At 40.8% G+C, this 19,040-nt stretch overlaps 1 protein-coding gene across 1 annotated transcript in view; it reads right to left on the bottom strand.

The window, feature by feature from the left end:
• Positions 1-19,040, bottom strand: part of KCTD1 (potassium channel tetramerization domain containing 1) — a 195,453-nt gene that overhangs the window by 46,663 nt on the left and 129,750 nt on the right. The window contains exon 3 of the mRNA XM_011939291.1: positions 4,343-4,521. Within this exon, the coding sequence (XP_011794681.1) occupies positions 4,343-4,506 (164 nt within the window). The 5' untranslated portion in view covers positions 4,507-4,521. The remainder of the gene's footprint in view (positions 1-4,342; positions 4,522-19,040) is intronic.

Here is a 19,040-nt window from a genome sequence, read left to right on the forward strand (position 1 = left end):
CACACACACACACACACACACACACACACACACACACACACACTGGAACCACTGGTAACCTTGGTAATTAGAGAAATGAAGATTGAAAGCTATTTTCTTTTGGTGAAATAGCCATTATGAGATACATGAAATATTCATTGAGGAAGAGGCCCACATTCTCTAGAAGGGATCATACATCTTGGTGCCATTCACAGCCAGATGGTGAGAATCAAGACCTCTTTGGAAAACTGCAGAGGTTCCTATTTATTGGTCTGGAGCAGGGCCTTGCATGGCTTTTTAATGCTTCCCAGGTGCTTCTAATGTTTAGCTATATAGTCCACCATACTACTTTTGGGGGACAAAGTTCTAAGGGTGCTCTTTAGCCAAGAGGATAGGTTAAGTAGAGACAGAATTTTAAAAACACCTACAACATTTCAAAATGGAGTAAAGGTTCTTTGCAGGACCTCTGAAATTGTAGAAAGATAATATTACATCTTTTATGGTCACTTGTTACATACAAATTAGTATTATTAAACTACAAGTCTTTCCCTTGAAATCTTAGAAAAAGCCCTCCTATCCTCTGGGTGACACTAAGGAAGAGGTAGGTGAGAGCGGAACCAGGGAATCCAAGAGGGTGGAGCAGAGAATGGTCCCATAGGGTAGGAAGGGTTTGAAGCACCCCAGAATCTACAAAACTAGTTGGAGTTATTTGTGAGTCCATGGCCATGGGCAACCTAATGTCCTTGGATTTATCCAAGAGAGGTTAATAAGATGCAAGAGATTTTCCCAGTAATTGGAAGGAGCACCTGATGTCTATGGGAAAAGCATGAAGAACTAGTTCTCTGTATCTTTGATTACTAAAATTTGTGTATGGGTCCCATTAAATTGGATGTTGCTTTGAAATGAACATTTAATTACCTACAGAAATATGCCCCCCAAAACCCAAGAGGAAACAAAGCAATACCCGGTGGTCAATTCAACAGCAAAACCAGTGTTACCTGAGCAGTGTCATTTGCTTTAGGTATTAGCAGCTGAAACACAGGTTACTTTGTAAGGCTTGTTTCAAAGAGTCTTGATAAATTCTTAAAGATATCTCCTAATGATAAGGATGTATTGGAACTTGTGACTAGCTTGGGTATTTAAGATAAAGAAGGAGAAGGTGCAGGCCAGGAGTCCCCCGAGATGGGAGTCATCCAGGCAAGAATCCAGATGTAAAGCTGTTTCCATGGCTAGGAAAGCAAGAAATGGGAAATATTTGGAATTTGAAAGGCAGTTTGAAAAGAAACAATTCCTGGGTTTGGCAGAAGATTAAGTATGAAGACAATATTATGTGTTGGGCACAGGGCCATGGTGTGCTTTTCATAATCACATTTAATCCTCCCAATAACCTTGCAAGGAGACCTATTTGTGCCTATTTTACATGAGAGACGACAGGTGTTCAGAAATTAGACCTTTCCATAGCCAAAGAACTGTTAGCCATTTGCCAGCATCCAATCCTAGAACTAATGAATCACAAATTATTTTTGCTGTTGCTCCCATGATACTAGGACTCACTGGTGACAGAAAGCAGAGGGAAAGTCTAGGAAAGGAAGATCAACAATTCTATCTTTTCTAATTACATTGGTGAAAGAGACATTCACTTTTTGATGTATTTCAGTATCAGGTTGGGGGAGGGGTAGGTTTAGTGAAATGCTTTTATAAAAACATCTGTTTCATGGTTCAGCGCTGTCCAACAGAAATAAAAAGCAAGATACATGTAATTTTACATTTTCTAGTAGCCACATTAAAAAATCAAAAGAAACGAGTGAAATTAATTTTAATAATATGTTTTATTTAACTCAACATATTATCATTCCAACATGAAATCAATATAAAAATTATGAGTTTACTTTTTTGGGTACTAAGTCTTTAAAAATCAGTGTATATTTCACACTTAGACGATATTTCAATTTGGATTGGCCACATTTAAAGCGCTCAATAGCTGTACGTGGCTACTGACTACTGTATGACACAGCGCAGGTAAAGAAAGTGATGAGATCCATGCTATTTGATGCATGTTTCAGGGTGTGGATAAGAAGGAACAAAAGTAGACTCTTAGAAATATCCACGGAAAGATGGACTGAGAAAGAATCTCCAAATGGGACACTATATGAAGTCTTTACCTCATAATATATAGTGACAGAATGATGAAAGTAACAAATTATTTGAGAGATAGGAACTGAACGAATAGAGCCTCTCTCCCTCTATCTTCTACTGTGGCCAGCCGACCAAGTGATACCAGGGAGCTTCCTAGGGGCTAAACCCTGGGGGGAAGGAGTCAGTGGAAGGAGACCCACCCAGTTACAACGAACATAGAAGGAAACCAATTGCTTAAGTCACAGAAAATGTAGTTTTTATTAATTTCCCTCCTATCTCAAGGTTTAATTTAAAAAAACTGAAGCAAAAGGCCATCAGATCAGACCAGTAAATCTTGCTACAGTTTAAGGTTTGCTTTTTGTCTCTTAATATGCATTTTGTGACTTAAACCCTAGAATTAAGTGCTCATTTAAAGAGGCAGCTGTGATTTTCTGTAGTTAATAGTGGTATTAACAGAGGGTTGGAAGGAATGGAAATAGGCATTTTCTAAAAGAACACCACTTATATAACAAAATTCTTGAAAAATAAAGCCATTATTATAAAATGATTTTTTGTAGTCCTTATTCCAATATACTTAGGGAAGGTAGGGACTAAATAATAGTAATAGATGACTAATACAATCATTTCATTTTAAAGTATATAGTCTTTTGGATAATTGAACAATGGAAATCTATTTTATTTAAAGCATTTCTATTGTAGAAATTAAATCTGGAAATTAAGAGAGAAAACATTTCATCTTTCTTCTTTCCAACCTTCACATTCTTTCATAAATTATCAAGTAATGGAGTGAGATTTTAAAACAAAAAACAAAAAAGTCGGCCCTCATGTAGTATGCAAGGTGACAGTGACTTTTATGTCAGTGCTGTCTACTTAGGCTGTAAGCTGTTATCTGTCACTTCGTAAGATACTTAAAATGTGCCCTTCTGAAGCTCAAGGAGTGTGTTTCCAGTTCCTGTCATCAGCAACAGAGAACCACCCTGTTTCCTGATATTACCCCACATGAGTGCATGCCTCCTCCCCTATCCACCAGCAAAAAACTTCCTTTACAGGATCTGGGCATAGCCCCCAAATCTGGGGCAGAGCCAGGAGGGCTGTCCCAGGGTAGAAAGGAAATTATTTCTTTGAAACTCCTTTAGAAATGGGTGGTTGGGGCCAGGTGCAGTGGCTCATACCTGTAATCCCAGCACTTTGGCCACGGCCAAGGTAGAAGAATTGCCTGAGGCCAGGCAACATAGTGCAACCCCATCTCTACAAAAAATTAAAAAAATTAGCCAGGTGCAGTGGCTCACACCTATAGTCCCAGCACTTTCGGAGGCTGAGATGGAAGAATTGCTGAGGCCAGGAGTTCAAGACCAGCCTAGGCAACATAGTCTGTCCCTGTCTCTACAAAAAATAAAAATAAAAAATTAGGTGGGCATGGGGGCATGCACCTATGCTCTCAGCTCCTGGGAAGGCTGAGGTGGAAGGGTCACTTAAGCCCAGAAGGTCAAGGCTGCATTGAGCCATGTTTGCACCACTGCACTCCAGCCTGGGCGACAGAACAAGACCCTGGCTCCAAAATAATAATAATAATAATAATAATAATAATAAAGAAATGGGTGGGCAGGGGCATGGGAGGAGATAAGTCATAAACATAAATGTATACTGCCTATTTGTAAATCACCCTCTGTCTGTAAACAATTTGTATATTTATTTATCTACCTTAAGTTCGTAAGTTCCATGGCCCTTCATTTTTTTAAAACTATACTATTTTGGTTTCTTGGATTTTTGCATACAGATCTAAATATAATGCCTAACTGCTGAGAATCTCTTTTTTTTTTTCTAGTTCACAAGTTGATGAACCAGCTCATCTCCTATAAAATTATCAGAACCTATAAGAAAGCATGTTTTTAAAGAAGGAAGGAACAAAGGTGTTGGGGAGAAATCACCATCTTTTTTGTACTACATTGAGAATTATGAGTATCATTGTAGAGCAAAATATCACAGTATTCCATTCTCCTGTGACATTTTTACATGGACTCGACTAAGCTGCGGGTCCAATCCTGATTTGAAGACGTCCAGCCATTGTCTGAGACGTCTAGCCTAGGCAGCAGGGTGGCTCACGCAGCACTTTCACGTCCTGCCCCCTGCCTCCACGAGGCTACGCTGCTATGCTGGTCAAAGGAAAAACAGTTAGGTTATCAAATACATGCACGTCAGAGTCTGATTTTTCAGTTTTTCAGATTACCTGGATTCAGGGTATTTGGTGAGGGTGGCCAGGCTGCTGGTGTACATGTGGCCGCCCACATCAATGTGGACAGGCGCATTGGATTTTGTGAGTTGTGCTGGAGTAGGGATGCCTTGGTTGTTCAGTGGAGATGCAGGGGATCTAGTGATCAGAGGTCTTGACATATTGGGCCGACTGTCCTACAGAGAGATAAGCAAGTTTAGACACTTTTTCTCTTTACAGCAGAAAGATAGGAAATACATATAGCATAAGGAATGAACAAGTGATTAACGATACTCATTCAGTAATAAAACCTGAAACACCGGCAAGCTCTTGCTTTTGTTATAATGAGTATCAGAAAAACAAATTCTGTATTAAAGAAAAGGAAATCTTCACATGCTCAGAAATAAGGAGCTGAACTAATGTTCACTTCAAATAACTCTGAGGACTATGAAGGCTTATTATACTAACAAATTCTTGCATTTATCAATTGACAAATCGCAACTAGTATGATATGAAAAGTCTAATCATTCCAAATAAAACAACAATCAAACACTTCAAACAATACATATCTAAATAAAATGCATATGGGTTAGCCCTCTCTTTGAAAACTTCCTCATTGCTATGCACTTGGAATAAAAACAGACCTCTGACACCTGTGTTCTACAAAATGTTTTCTTAAACTTTTCTTTTTCAAATCAGGAAAAAGAGAGCATACTGGTCTAGCCATCAGCTCACATACTCAAAGCAACCTCGCAAAGAGGTACCACAAATTTATCAGTCAACAGAATATACTCTCAAATGATAAATATGTGCCTGCTCATGGACCACAAGCGAACTGCTCTTCTGTATGCCTGACTTCTTGAAGAAATCAAGTTCCCAAAGTGTAACTGAGGCAGACGTTAATGTGCAGTCGCACAAGCGAAGGTGCAATGGTGAGCAAACAGACCAGAATCAGGATATCACCTGCTGGCAGCAAGAACATGTTTAAGAAATTGTACCTTTTTTTTTTTTTTTTTTTGAGACAGGGTCCCCAGGCTGGAGTGCAGTGGTGTTATCATGGTTCATTGCAGCCTCAACCTCCTAGGCTCAAGCAATCCTCCCGCCTCAACCTCCCTAGTAGCTGGGACTACAGGCACCTGCCACTATGCCCAGCTAATTTTTATGTTTGTTGTAGAAACAGGGTTTCTCCATGTCGCCCATGCTGATCTTGACCTCCTGGGCTCAGGCGACCTGCTCATCTCAACCTCCCAAAGTGCTAGGATTACAGGCGTGAACCACCTCACCCGGGCAGAAACTATACTCTTGAGAAAATAAATTATTACATCCTTTCCATGGATACAATATAAATATTTCAAATGCTATCAAAACATGGTTGTTTGCTTTTAAATTAGAGCCCAGACCACAGACAAGTAAAGATAGGTCTCTGGTATTCAATGAAGGGATCAAACATTTAGAGTATCTAACTGAAGAATAAGCTAAAATAGCATTTATGTACGAATTCTGTAACACCAATGACGCACGTATACTCTCAGATTTATAATTTAGCCTAAGATTGTTTTCAAACATGCAAACAATATATGGCAAAGCCAGGAATAAGGCACAATGTATGGCAAAGCCAGGGATTTTGAAAAATGCCTTTGATGGAGACCACAAAGGGGAAGTCATCTAGTTTTTCTGCATAAAACGCAGCATGATAAAATATAAATTTGCAAAACATCATAGATTTTATGATCTGGAACAGCTTCAGGAGTTACCTGAGGCACAACTGTTAGACCACTTAGCATTAACCACATGTCCAAGCAAGACTGTGAATGCACATGCTTTCTGAAACTCAACATCTACTGTGAATGGGGTGGTGACTGGGCCTTTACGCAAAATGTTTACCATCTGTGTTATGTGTTTCTACATGCTGAATTAACACAGCCTAGAAACAGTTATAGAAAAAGAGTTAATGTTTTAGTTCTTAAATCGGCTGGTCGGCTCAAGGGTGTTTACTACATTATTCTTTATATGTTTCTAGATATTTTTAACAACGCAAAATGGATATTGAAAAACACAACAGGATGTTTGTAACACACACAGAAGGAGAGTTAAAGGGGTATTGGGTATTGGAAAAAAATTTAAAAACCAAGACAGTTGGTAGTAAATATAAAACAGGTAAGGTTCAGAAATACTAAAAGTAGCATTTTAAAATCTGGATGACAGAAAACACATTTTTCCTTTAAAAATGCTATCATACAACCTCCACTTTTAACAGATACATACTGACTTCCTTTTAGAAAATGATTCCCTGGGACAGACACACACACACACATGCGCACACACACAGGCACACACACACCTCCCTCCCTGTTACATTTTAGCCCATCACAGTGCAGCAGAGTCTGTAATAGTTTTTCAATTGGACACATTCTCTATCCTGCCTGAGGGTGCTCAGGCGAAAATGAACAGATTTGCAGGGTTAATATTGTCGTTAGACTGTGACCTCATTCAGCACGGCTCTAACACTGCCAGGTCTATATAGAAAGAGAAAAAAATGAAAGCGTAACTGATCGGTTGAAGCATTCCAGATTTCTCAGAATATATACCATTTACATTGTAAGTCATAAATGCAATGGATATTGCTAAATTTAAAATTAAACCAGTGTTTTTTCAGCTCAGGGTGGGGGTGGGGTGGGGTGGGGACTGACCCTTAAGGGCAAGGATTAGAACTGCCCTCCTTTGGTGAGCCCTCTTCGTTCTCCTAGGCGCTCTCCCCATCCTGGATGTTCTCCTCTTTCTGCAGGGTTGCTCTGGCTATGCTCATTTCTAAGGCATTAACTGATATTAGTTAACACAGGGCTTTTCACTTCACTTGGTATTTTCCATATGGGGCAGATTGTAAGAACTTCTTTTTAAGAGACAGTCTCTCTCTGTTGCCCACGCTGGAATGCAGTGATGTGATCAAAGCTGCTCACTGCAGCCTCAAACTCCTGGGATCAAGTGATCCCCCTACGTCAGCTTCCCAAGTAACTGGTACTACAGGTATGTGCCACCACACCTGGCTATTATTATTATTACTGAGATAGTATCTCACTCTGTCACCCAGGCTGGCGCCATTTCAGTTCATTGCAACCTCCACTTCCCAGGCTCGAGCGATTCTCCAGCCTCAGCCTCCTGAGTAGCTGACACTACAGGCACAGGCCACTAATGCCCAGCTAATTTTTTTATTTTTAGTAGAGACAGGTTTTTGCCATGTTGCCCAGACTGGTCTTGAACTTGTGAGCTCAAAGTGATCCTTCTGCCTCGGCCTCCAAAGTGTTAGGATTATAGGCATGAGCCACCACATCAGGCCTAATTTTTTATTTTTAACGTTTTTAGAGACAGGGGTCTCACTGTGTAGCCCAGGCTGGCCTTGAACTCCTGTCCTCAAGCAATCCTCCTGCTTCAGCCTCCCAAGTCACTGGGATTATAGGTGTGAGCCACTGTACCTGATATATAAGAACTTTTAAAATCCTCAGACTGGTATTGGGGGAGGATATTTGGGGCTGAGAGTCCGGGCACTTGTAATAGACGTTGGAGTTGATGCTCAATATCTATCCCATTGACTCCAGATGCTTCATCTAACATAGTTGTGGCAACCTCTTTCCTTGGCCAGTAGCTGGAGCTTACACTTTCTCAACTTTACCTAGATGGACACTGAAGTCCAGGATGGGACGCTGCTACCTGCAGCTGCCATCTCCCTGCCAGTTTAAGGATGAAGCCAATGCCCAGGATGGCAGAGCTGAGAGCTGGAAGGAAGCCAGGTCCTCGCTGACATTGTTGACACACTGCATCAGCCATCTCTCAGCCTCCCACCTCTAGATTTCCTGTGACTTGGGAAAATAAATTTCTGTATTTGTAAAGCGAGTTTGAAGTGGGATTTCTGCCACGTGTCTTGATAAGGAATCCTTCCTGTTACACAGCTGCTTCCCTGCGAGGTTGTTTGGCTTGGGGGGCCTTGGCCAGGGATGCCAAGCATGGCTACCCGCTGAGATGCAGCAGAGCCTTCTGTTGTTCCATCATCGTACTCAACTCTACCTTCCCATCATCATCTTAGTCTGTGTATGTCTTTCAGGATTTCTTCTAGAGAAAGGAAAACCATAACCTTTAACCAGAAAGAGTGCAAGTGACTTGGATGCGCCATTACACTGCCGAAGAAGCAACTCAGAGTGCTGAAGACTATTTCGATTTCTGCCCGTTGCTCAGGCAGAGCGCTCTGTGCCAAAACTCCCTCCGGAATACAGAGGAAGAATCCAGGAGACGAACCCTGTCCTAACACGAAGCTACTTGATTACTGCTCCTCCCCTGTGCAGCCCATTGTTCTCTCCTTCAAAACATTTTTACTTATTTTTATTTTTTAGAGACAGGGTTTCACTCTCTTGCCCAGGCTGGAGTGCACTGACACATTCATAGCTCACCACAGCCTTGAGCTCCTGGGTTCAAGTGATCTTCTCGTCTCAGTCTTCCCAGTAGCTAGGTCTACAGGTGTGCACCACCACACCTGGCCAACTAAAAACATTTTTTTTGTAGACACAGGGTCTTGCTATGTTGCTCAGGCTGGTCTTAAACTCCTGGCCTCAACTGATCTTCCCACCTAGGCCTCCCAAAGTGCTGGAATTACAGGAATGAGCCACCAGGCCTGGACCATGACATTTTATTATTATTTTGAGACAGGGTCTCACCTCTGTCACTCAGGCTGGAGTGCAGTGGCATGATCACAGTTTGGTGCAGCTTCCGCCTCCCAGGTTCAAGCAATTTTCACGACTCAGCTTCCTAAGTAGCTGGGACTACAGGAGTGTACCACCCCACACCTGGCTAATTTATTTTTTTCATGTTTTTAGTATAAATGGGGTTTCACCATGTTGCCCAGACTGGTCTCCAACTCTTGAGCTCAGGCGATCAGCCCGCCTCGGCCTCCCAAAGTGCTGAGATTATAGGTGTGAGCCACTGAGCCCAGCCCATGACATTTATTAACATCTCTTGAGTGCCAGGCATTGTTCCAAATGATAAGTGAACGAGAGTAAACAAAACAGGCTGGTCTCTGGCCTCACCAGTCCTGCTGTTCAGTAGAAGAGAGCCCATGAAACATGCGACTACAATCAGGACAGAGGAAGGCCGGGCTACTATGGCAGCTGATGGAGGGGACATTTAACCCACGGTTGGGGGCTGGAAGGATGGGGAAGGATCCCTAGAGACTGAGAACTGAGAAGTTAACAAACACCGGAAGGTTGGAAGGAGAGTCCCAAGTGGTATTCCCAAGGCTCCAAAGTGGGAGAGTGCATGGTACCTTCCAGAAATTAAAAGTTCAGCATAGTGTCGCAACCACTTATTTTTTTCCCCCAGGTTGAGGGATAATGTGGGAGACAGAAGCTTGTATGGTGATCTGTGGTCTGAGAACCACAGAATTAAATGATAATTTACAATGAAAAAATAAATGAAGCCCACCATAATAACACCCTTGTGTCTGGAGAAGAAGAGGTAGAAAGGTAGGGAGCGAAGACCCCACATTCTAAACAGAGCTGTCCATAGAACTTTCCGCAGTGTAGGAGATGCTCTGGACCTACACAGTTCAATACGGTCACCACCAGCCACAAGTGGGTGCCATAGTGAGACTGAATCTTTAATTTTATTTTAGTTAATTTAAATTTTAATTTAGGCCAGCTGTAGTGGCTCACACCTGTAATTGCAGCACTTTGGGAGGCCAAGGCGGGCAGACCACCTGAGGTCAGGAGTTTGAGCTCAGCCCGGCCAACATGGCAAAACCTCATCTCTATCAAAAATACAAAAATTAGCCGGGTGTGGTGGCAGGTGCCTGTAATCCCAGCTACTCGGGAGGCTGAGGCAGGAGAATTGCTTGAACGTGGGAGATGGAGGTTTCACTGAGCCAAGATTGCACCACCGTACTCCAGCCTAGGCAACAGAGCAAAACTCTGTCTCAAAATAATAATAATAATAATAATAATAATAAATAAATTTTAAGTTAGATAGCTACCTGTGGCTAGTTGCTATCATTTTGGACAGTGTAGTAACTTTGGGTAGAAGTAAACTTTGCTAGAATTTTTCTTAATATTTGGAAGCCCAAATCATGACCAACTTGAATTTCCCACTCCTGTGATGGAGAAGCAGGGGTATTTTAGAACTGAATACAATTTATTCTTATTTCTTAGAGACAGGGTCTCACTCTGTTGCCAAGGCTGGAATGGAGTGATGCTATCAGGGCTCACTGAAGCCTTGAGCTCCTGGGGTCAAGCGATTCTCCTGCCTCATTTTCCCAAGTAGGTAGGTGGGACTACAGGTATGTGCCACTACACTTGGCTAATTAAAAAAAAATTTTTTTTTCTTTTTTTGTAGAGATGGAAACTCACTATGTTTATCTGGGCTAGTCTTGAACTCCTGGCCTCAAGCGATCAAATGCCTTATGACCCCTCACACACACATTCATTTCCCTCTCCCTTTCTAACAGTATTTCTCCCTTCTTTACTGACATTATACTTTTTTTAAAAAAAGAATGATGCCCTGTAGATTTGGTAGAGCACTGAAGAAAAGGTGTCAGGAACAAAAGGGCACGTACTGTATGATTGTATTCACATGAAGTGACAGGCAGGCAGGACGATGACAAAGATTAGAACAACGGCCACCTTTGCGGCTGGAAGAGGGAGTGACCAGCAAAGCTGCACATCTTGATCTGAGTGGTGACACAGTTGTATACATATGCACGTGGAGGATTCGTTCACTTTAAGTTCTATTAAATAAAAATAAGATAAACTGAAAATAATCTTGGGAAAAAAATCCTCCAATTAGAACACTTTACTGTGGAAATACTTAAATTTCTGTGAAATAACACTTTTTTTAAAAGCCAAAAAAAGTGCTTATTATTTCCTTTGACAGAATTCACCAAATCTGACTAAAATCTACTCTGACATGAACCAGCCCTTAGGAATTCTATTTCGAATTCCTCCTTTCCCATATCTGTCCTGTACAGATTTTCCAGGCGTGCTGATCAGTGCATCTTTAACATTTCCATTTCCTACCTCCTTCCCATAGCTTCATCATCCATCTCACCTACCCAACAGAGGAGCAATGATTTTTTTGGTAGTAGAATCCTTCAAGGGATTTGACTTCAGGCATCTATCAAAAGAAGCAAATGAAAAATCTGCCTTCTAACGTAGCTGTGTGCTGTTCAAACAGGAGCCCTAGGGGTACTGCCTTGAACAAATGAGCTGAAGTTTAAACTGAAAGTTTTAATGACTTTATTTGTTAAGAATGTATGTCCCTGTCTTATGTCACGTTTCACTATTGAGTTTGACCATATTACCTCCTTCACTGGAGAAAGAAACAGGCTTCTTAGTGATAGCTCCAGAAAAGCATGTCAGTGGTAAAATACCCATATTCTCTGACATTTTAATTCATAACATTCAGTAGAGCAGTGAAAGAATTTAATACAGATCATAACTTTTCCACAAATTTCAACCTCAATTTAAATATATTTCTCTCTCTCTCCCTCTCTGTCTTTCACACACACACACACACACACACACACACACACACACACACCATCTGTATTATATGGCATACTTGGATATGGGAATGTTCTGATTAACTCTGATAGTCTGACAAGGGTAATCAAAAGTGTCTTAGGCAAGGATCTTGCTTCCTGGGATGGAAATCTGTAGTTGCCTTGGGAGTGTTGTTTCAAGAATGACATAATCATTGGACTCTCAATAAAGGTTCTTATAAGAAAACATCACTTTACTGACTATAGCTACTTAATTGTATAGCAAGACTCTCAACCACAACGTCAATGTATTTTGAAAGAGGCCTCACTGGTCTCTTCATTCATTCAAGTGCTATTTATTGGGCACCTATCACCTGCCAAACTCTATGTTCTCTATTGACTTTAACTAAATAGCAGAATGAGCCTGAAGAGAAAGAAAATAATCTTTCTGGTAATTTCACTTAAGTAAAACAAAACAAAACAAAACAAAACAAAACAAAATGCAACAGTGATTCAAAATTGATGAGTACTGTATGCATAATTTATTTAGAGAACAGTTTCTGTCAATCTTGACCATTTGGGAAACAGCAAAGAATTAGCCCAAAAGAGTCTTCTGAGTATCCAAATTTGATGTCAAGCTTTCTAGTCACTTTATTCATAGGAGCCCCCCTTCAAATTCATAGAGACTACTTACTCTTTTTTAAGAATGTAATAAAATTTTTTTAAATTTTATTTTTAATTGACACTTAATTGTACACATTTATGAGGTACAGAGTGTTAATCCCATATACGTATACAATGCTCAAATCAGAGTAATTAGGATCCATCACTTCAACCATTTATCATTTCTTTGTGTTACTTATTCTTAATCATTGTAAGAAGTGGGATTATTGGTTTTCTAGCTCTCACAGGACAGTAGCTACTTGCTAAAATCACCTAAAATTAAGTCATCCAAAGATCAAACTTCAGATGAAATTAGATTGGAAAGTATATAATATATTGAATAAAAATTTCCATCCCAAAACAGTAAAGGAAAACATTTTTCCAAGTTAAGACAATTTTCAAAACTCCATATAGCTGGAAAAGTCACATATACAGGGCACCCTAAGTAAGGGTACAGGAGAAAGAGCCCTGTTCCTTCGGAATCTGAAGACCTGGTTTGAACTCAGCCGCTCACCCTGTGCAATCTCTGAGAAGTTACCAAACTGATCGAACTCCAGTATCCTCATCTCTAAGACGAGAATAAATCGCCCTACCCGACCGAGCGGCAAAGATGGCAGATGAGACAGTGTTTGGGAAGACATCTAACAGAGTGTCTGGCATTTAGAAGGAAAAAATGAAGCTTCTTTCTTTCCTCCGAGCACAAATAAAGTGAAATTTGACAAGCCAGATGGACAGACAGACAAGCCTTCTATGGACCTAGTGAGAAGTACAGGGAACTACTTTAAGGTCACTGAGCGGCAAGGCCCAACAAAAAGGCAGTGCTTTGCACTGATGTAACACAGTGTTGCATTGTGGGGTGCACATAAAAAAAGAAAATGGGACAAGATGCTAATTATGTGCCTTGGACAAAGTGTATGAAAGGAAGTAGAGAATGAAATCATTACAGTAGGTTCATGAAATGGTACTTGAGCTGTATTGCTTTTTCTTTTCAGATTAAAATTGTAATTTCACAGAATTAAAAACAAATTAAAAATAGGGTGCTTCAAAGTTGTTTCAAAATGACCAGGGACTGTGTTAAATTAATCTGCAGTTCTTTCCTAATCTGAAGTGGTAAAATGTTACCCTTCTTGCTGTGGGCCAGGACAAGGCGTTACTGCTGTTTATCTATTTCACTGCACAGTCTGTCTGCCAGATACAGAGTGAGTGTCCTCAACATGCCTTTTTTTTTTTTTCTTTTTCATAGTGAAATATGTATCTGAGAAGCTCCCTTATTAGATTACCAAGCTGAGGCCATGAAAAGAATGACTATTGGCCAACATTTCTCTGCTTTTAGTTCAAAAAGAAAATGAACTTGAGAAAAATAACATCTGAATAAAATTTTGCAAGTTTCTTATAGCCGAATTAATTTTTAAAATAGATTTCTTACATATTTTAAAATACACTTAAAACACTAGAGAATAATTTAAATACATTTGACAGCTCAACTATAGATACTATTCACTTTTAAAAAGCTAAAACATAGCATTAAAAGTGACAGAGCAGCCTCAGTAATAATAGTTCTATAGGGAAAGGCCATTTTTGCAAATGTGTGTAGATACAATAAAAAATTCTAGCATTAAACGCACCAAAATATTAGTAGGCATTAGGACCGGGTGATGATGCTACAGGCAAAAATTTTTAGTTGCTTTTATTTATGCTATACAGAGTTGAATATTTACTAGTATTGAATTTTAAAAATGGAAAAAAAAATAGCGCTCAATGGCCCCATCAAATCATTTAGTACATACTCTTGACACACTGCTATATTTTACCTTCATAATAGGGATTTTTGACATTTTTAAGAGGCCAGAATGAAGAAATACAGGAATGGAACAGGCGACCTACAGAATGGGAGAAAATTTTTGCAATCTACTCATCTGACAAAGGGCTAATATCCAGAATCTACAAAGAACTCAAACAAATATACAAGAACAAAACAAACAACCCCATCAAAAAGTGGGGAAAGGATATGAACAGACATTTCTCAAAAGAAGACATTCATACAGCCAACAGACACATGAAAAAATGCTCATCATCACTCGCCATCAGAGAAATGCAAATCAAAACCACAATGAGATACCATCTCACACCAGTTAGAATGGCCATCATTAAAATATCAGGAAACAACCGGTGTTGGAGAGGATGTGGAGAAATAGGAACACTTTTACACTGTTGGTGGGATTGTAAACTAGTTCAACCATTATGGAAAACAGTATGGCGATTCCTCAAGGATCTAGAACTAGATGTACCATATGACCCAGCCATCCCACTACTGGGTATATACCCAAAGGATTATAAATTATTCTACTACAAAGACACATGCATACGTATGTTTATTGTGGCACTATTCACAATAGCAAAGACTTGGAATCAACCCAAATGTCCATCTGTGACAGACTGGATTAAGAAAATGTGGCACATATACACCATGGAATACTATGCAGCCATAAAAAAGGATGAGTTTGCGTCCTTTGTAGGGACATGGATGCAGCTGGAAACCATCATTCTTAGCAAACTATCACAAGAACAGAAAACCAAACACCACATGTTCTCACTCATAGGTGGGAACTGAACAATGAGATCACTTGGACTCGGGAAGGGGAACATCACACACTGGGGCCTATCATGGGGAGGGGGGAGGGGGGAGGGATTGCATTGGGGAGTTATACCTGATATAAATGATGAATTGATGGGTGCTGACGAGTTGATGGGTGCAGCACACCAACATGGCACAAGTATACATATGTAACAAACCTGCACGTTATGCACATGTACCCTAGAACTTAAATAAAAAAAATTAAAAAAAAGAAATAGAAAACCAAAAAAAAAAAAAAAAAAGAAATACAGGAATGGAACTAAACTTAGGGATAATACTTCCCTTTCCTTAATTTTCTTGCCAGGGAGGAAATGCGCGGAACTGAGTATTAAATGGGCTTCAGGTCAAGGAAGCTTGTATTCAGCTGACACGCAAGCCGATTTCATTTGATCCTGAAAGGCAGGATCAGTCGCCTATGGTTCCCACACTCTCAGGGTCTATCTGGTCGTCTACTCCCTCTCCCAGATCCCTCCATTCCCAGCTCTAAAACATGGCAAGAGCAAAATGATCAAAGCTATCCAAGCGCACTGCCTGTGTTTCCTGAAGTCGCCCTGCCCTGCACACGCTCTTGTGGGGGGGGGGGGGGAAGATGCCAAAGACAGCAAATGTTGGCAATGAAACGACATCTAACACTTAGAGAGGGCCTTCGAGTCTGAAATCAGAAACCTCTGCACAGTTAGGTATTATCACCATTTCAGAGAAGGAAGTTGACTCTGAGGTCAAGTGGCTTAGCCTATAATTATCTAGTAATAAATTTACTGTGATATTTTACATGCTAGCCATTGTGTACCCAGATAAGGTTGCCACTCTCTTATTACTAGGCTATACATGCTCTGGCATTCCCTGGAGGAGGAAGAGATTTGCCTTGTTCCTTTCACCCTGTCTGTGTTTGGGGGTGAACATACTGGCTGCAGGCTTAGAAGGAGGGTCAGTGATCACAGAGAAGGCAGGGACCAGCTGGCCCAGGAAGTGGACACCTCCCCTACCACGGAAAATTGGCACTTCATTCACTCCCCTAACTCTCAGTTCCATGTGTATTTAGCAGGACATACTGGCCTCTACATAAATCATAAACTTACTAACTTCTTGGATGTGGTCATAGAAAGTCCTCATTCAGCAGAGTATCCCAAGCTAAATGTGCTTCTTTTAATTTGAATTGAGTCTCTGGGAATCTCCTCCAAGATTCTTTTTTGTGGAGATGGAGTCTCACTCTGTCGCCCAGGCTAGAATGCAGTGGCGCGATCTCGGCTCACTGCAACCTCTGCCTCCTGGGTTCAAGCGATTCTCTTGCCTCAGTCTCCCAAGTAGCTGGGATTACAGGTGCACGCCACCACGCTCAGCTAATTTTTTGTATTTTAGTAGAGACAGGGTTTCACCGTGTTGCCCAGGCTGGTTTCGAACTCCTGAGCTCAGGCAATCCGCCTGTCTTGGCCTCTTAAAGTGCTAAGATTACAGGTGTGAGCCACCGTGCCTGGCCTCCTCTGAGATTCTTAAGTGCCCATTTGATTGACTTTTTTGTATTAAAAAAAGAAAAGTTAAAATACACAGATTTATACGTACATGACTTACTCTATACAATAAATGTGTTCATAAAAAGTTTATTTGCTCATGTGTTCATTCATTTAGAAAATGTTGGCTGGTTGCTCTGTTTGGTGGCAGGCTAGGACACTGTGGAAATGAACTCCTCAGGGAGTCTGTAAGTTTAATGTAAGAATTAGTCATATGCACAGGGAATCCCCGATGACAAGAGACCCCACGTAAATAAAACTTTTTTTGGCCAGATGTGGTGGCTCACGTCTGGAATCTCAGCACTTTGGGAGGCCAAGGCAGGTGGATCACTTAAGGCCAGGAGTTCAAGACCAGCCTTGACAACATGGTGAAATCCCATCTCTACTAAAAATACAAAAATTAGCCACGTGTGGTGGTGCATGCCTGTAGTCCTAGCTACTCGGGAGGCTGAGGCAAGAGAATCACTTGAACCAGGGAGGTGGGGGCTGTAGTGGGCCGAAAATTTTTTTTTCAATCAAATTATGTCTGAAATGCTTTGAGAACTAAATAATACTTAAATACCCCCAAAGAATGCACTTCTCTGGGTTTTATAAATCCAGGGTGTATTATTTTTAAATAAGACATACCTATATTTAGTAATTCCACATTACAAAGATCACACTTCTAACTTTTGCCCCAATTACCTTTTAAAGAGCAAACTATTTGTGGCACTTCTAACAGTGTTGACAAGGAGTTAGGGACCTAAACACAGAACATTTTCCCGAGGACGCAACAACATGGAGACCAAGTTTTAGCCTAAGCCATGTCACCAATGAGCTATGCGGCCTTGGCAAATTCTTTTCTCCCTCACTTTGGCTTTCCCATTTATAATCTATGCAGTCGGACCAGATGCTCTATAATGCTCTTTCCAATTCTGAATTTTTACCAGTCTATCATTTTTAAAAAATATAAGCCATAGAGATTCAAATATCTTAAGAAAGCTAACATTTTAGAAGGTCAGAATTGGAATTCAAAATGCCTCTGAAAGAAAGGAGAACTGGTCATGAAATGAAAGGCATTCCAAAAGCATGAGTGCAAAAAAAGCCAACTCAGGGACATTCCTTAACAATCACACCATTTTCTCTAGCTGATCGGGAAGATTACATTTTAATCACTACTGCTTTCTATTTGCCTCCACTGGCAGGAGAAAGTAGCAAATAAAATATGGTGCTTAATAAGCAAAATGCCTACTTGGGAAAGATTCTTTACTTAGTGTCATTTTATTGGAGTATCATTTACTTATTTATATCTTTCATTGTTCTAGAATATTAGTCTGAAAGCAGCTTGAGATTCCCCTGTAGAACAGAAAAAAGAATTTGTCTCAATGATATAAAGTGATGCTTTTTCAAAATAAAGTAACGATCTCTTGTAAGCAGAATCAGTGCCAAGTTTTCCAAAAGACATATTTGGTAATAAAAATTTTTAAAGGTATTGGGGAGGAGAGAGCCAAGCACAGTGGCTTATGCCTGCAATCCCAGTGACTTGGAGGCTGAAGTAGGAGGGATGCTTGAGGCCAGGAGTTCGAGACCAGCCTGGGCAACATAGTGAGACAGTGTCTCTAAAAAGATTGAAAAACTAGCTGGGCGTGGTGGTCTCAGCCTACAGTCTGTGACTCAGGAGGATGAAACAGGAGGACTACTTGAGTCCAGGAGTTCGAGGCTGCAGTGAGCTATGATCACGCCACTGCATCCCAGCCCAGGCAACACAGTGAGACCTTGTCTCAAAAAAAAAAAAAAAGAAAGAAAGAAAGAAAAGGCAGAGAGATGTTGAGGGAAGTAGTGTCACGTTTACACTCAGACCTAATGGGTCATGTGTCCTGTTGAAAGGCTCCAGGCCTAGCAATTTGCCAGAAACACTCCTCCCGGACCTAGGTGACATCTGGCATTCACTGGCATTCATTTGTCAGAAAATATAGACCAATTCTCTTCTTGCTGTTGGGCTGTCCAGTTCTTAGTTACATTTGTCCTATTTGGACCAATAGTGCCTGCAGCTGAACTGCCAGACCTGGTATTAGCACAGGAGATTTGTTTCTTGGAATATTTTGGAGAGGACAGTGGTTGATGAAACTTCCTGCTTAGGAGCAGATGGGTGAGAAGATATCACTGAAAGCACACATTAAGAAGCAGGCATTCGAATGAGCCCTAAAGACCGCAGTGAACAATCATCCTCCTCAGTATTTTACTGCATTGAGCTATTCTTTACAATTTTCACACTGTAAAGGAGACATCTGTGTTCTTGGAGACATATCTTAAAATAAAAACCAACAAGAGTACAAAACAAACCGACTTTTAAAAGATCAACCTGGCCGGGCGCAGTGGCTCAAGCCTGTAATCCCAGCACTTTGGGAGGCCGAG

The sequence above is a fragment of the Colobus angolensis genome, unplaced genomic scaffold, assembly GCF_000951035.1.
Source record: "Colobus angolensis palliatus isolate OR3802 unplaced genomic scaffold, Cang.pa_1.0 Scaffold18, whole genome shotgun sequence".
NCBI classification, from domain to species: domain Eukaryota; kingdom Metazoa; phylum Chordata; class Mammalia; order Primates; family Cercopithecidae; genus Colobus; species Colobus angolensis.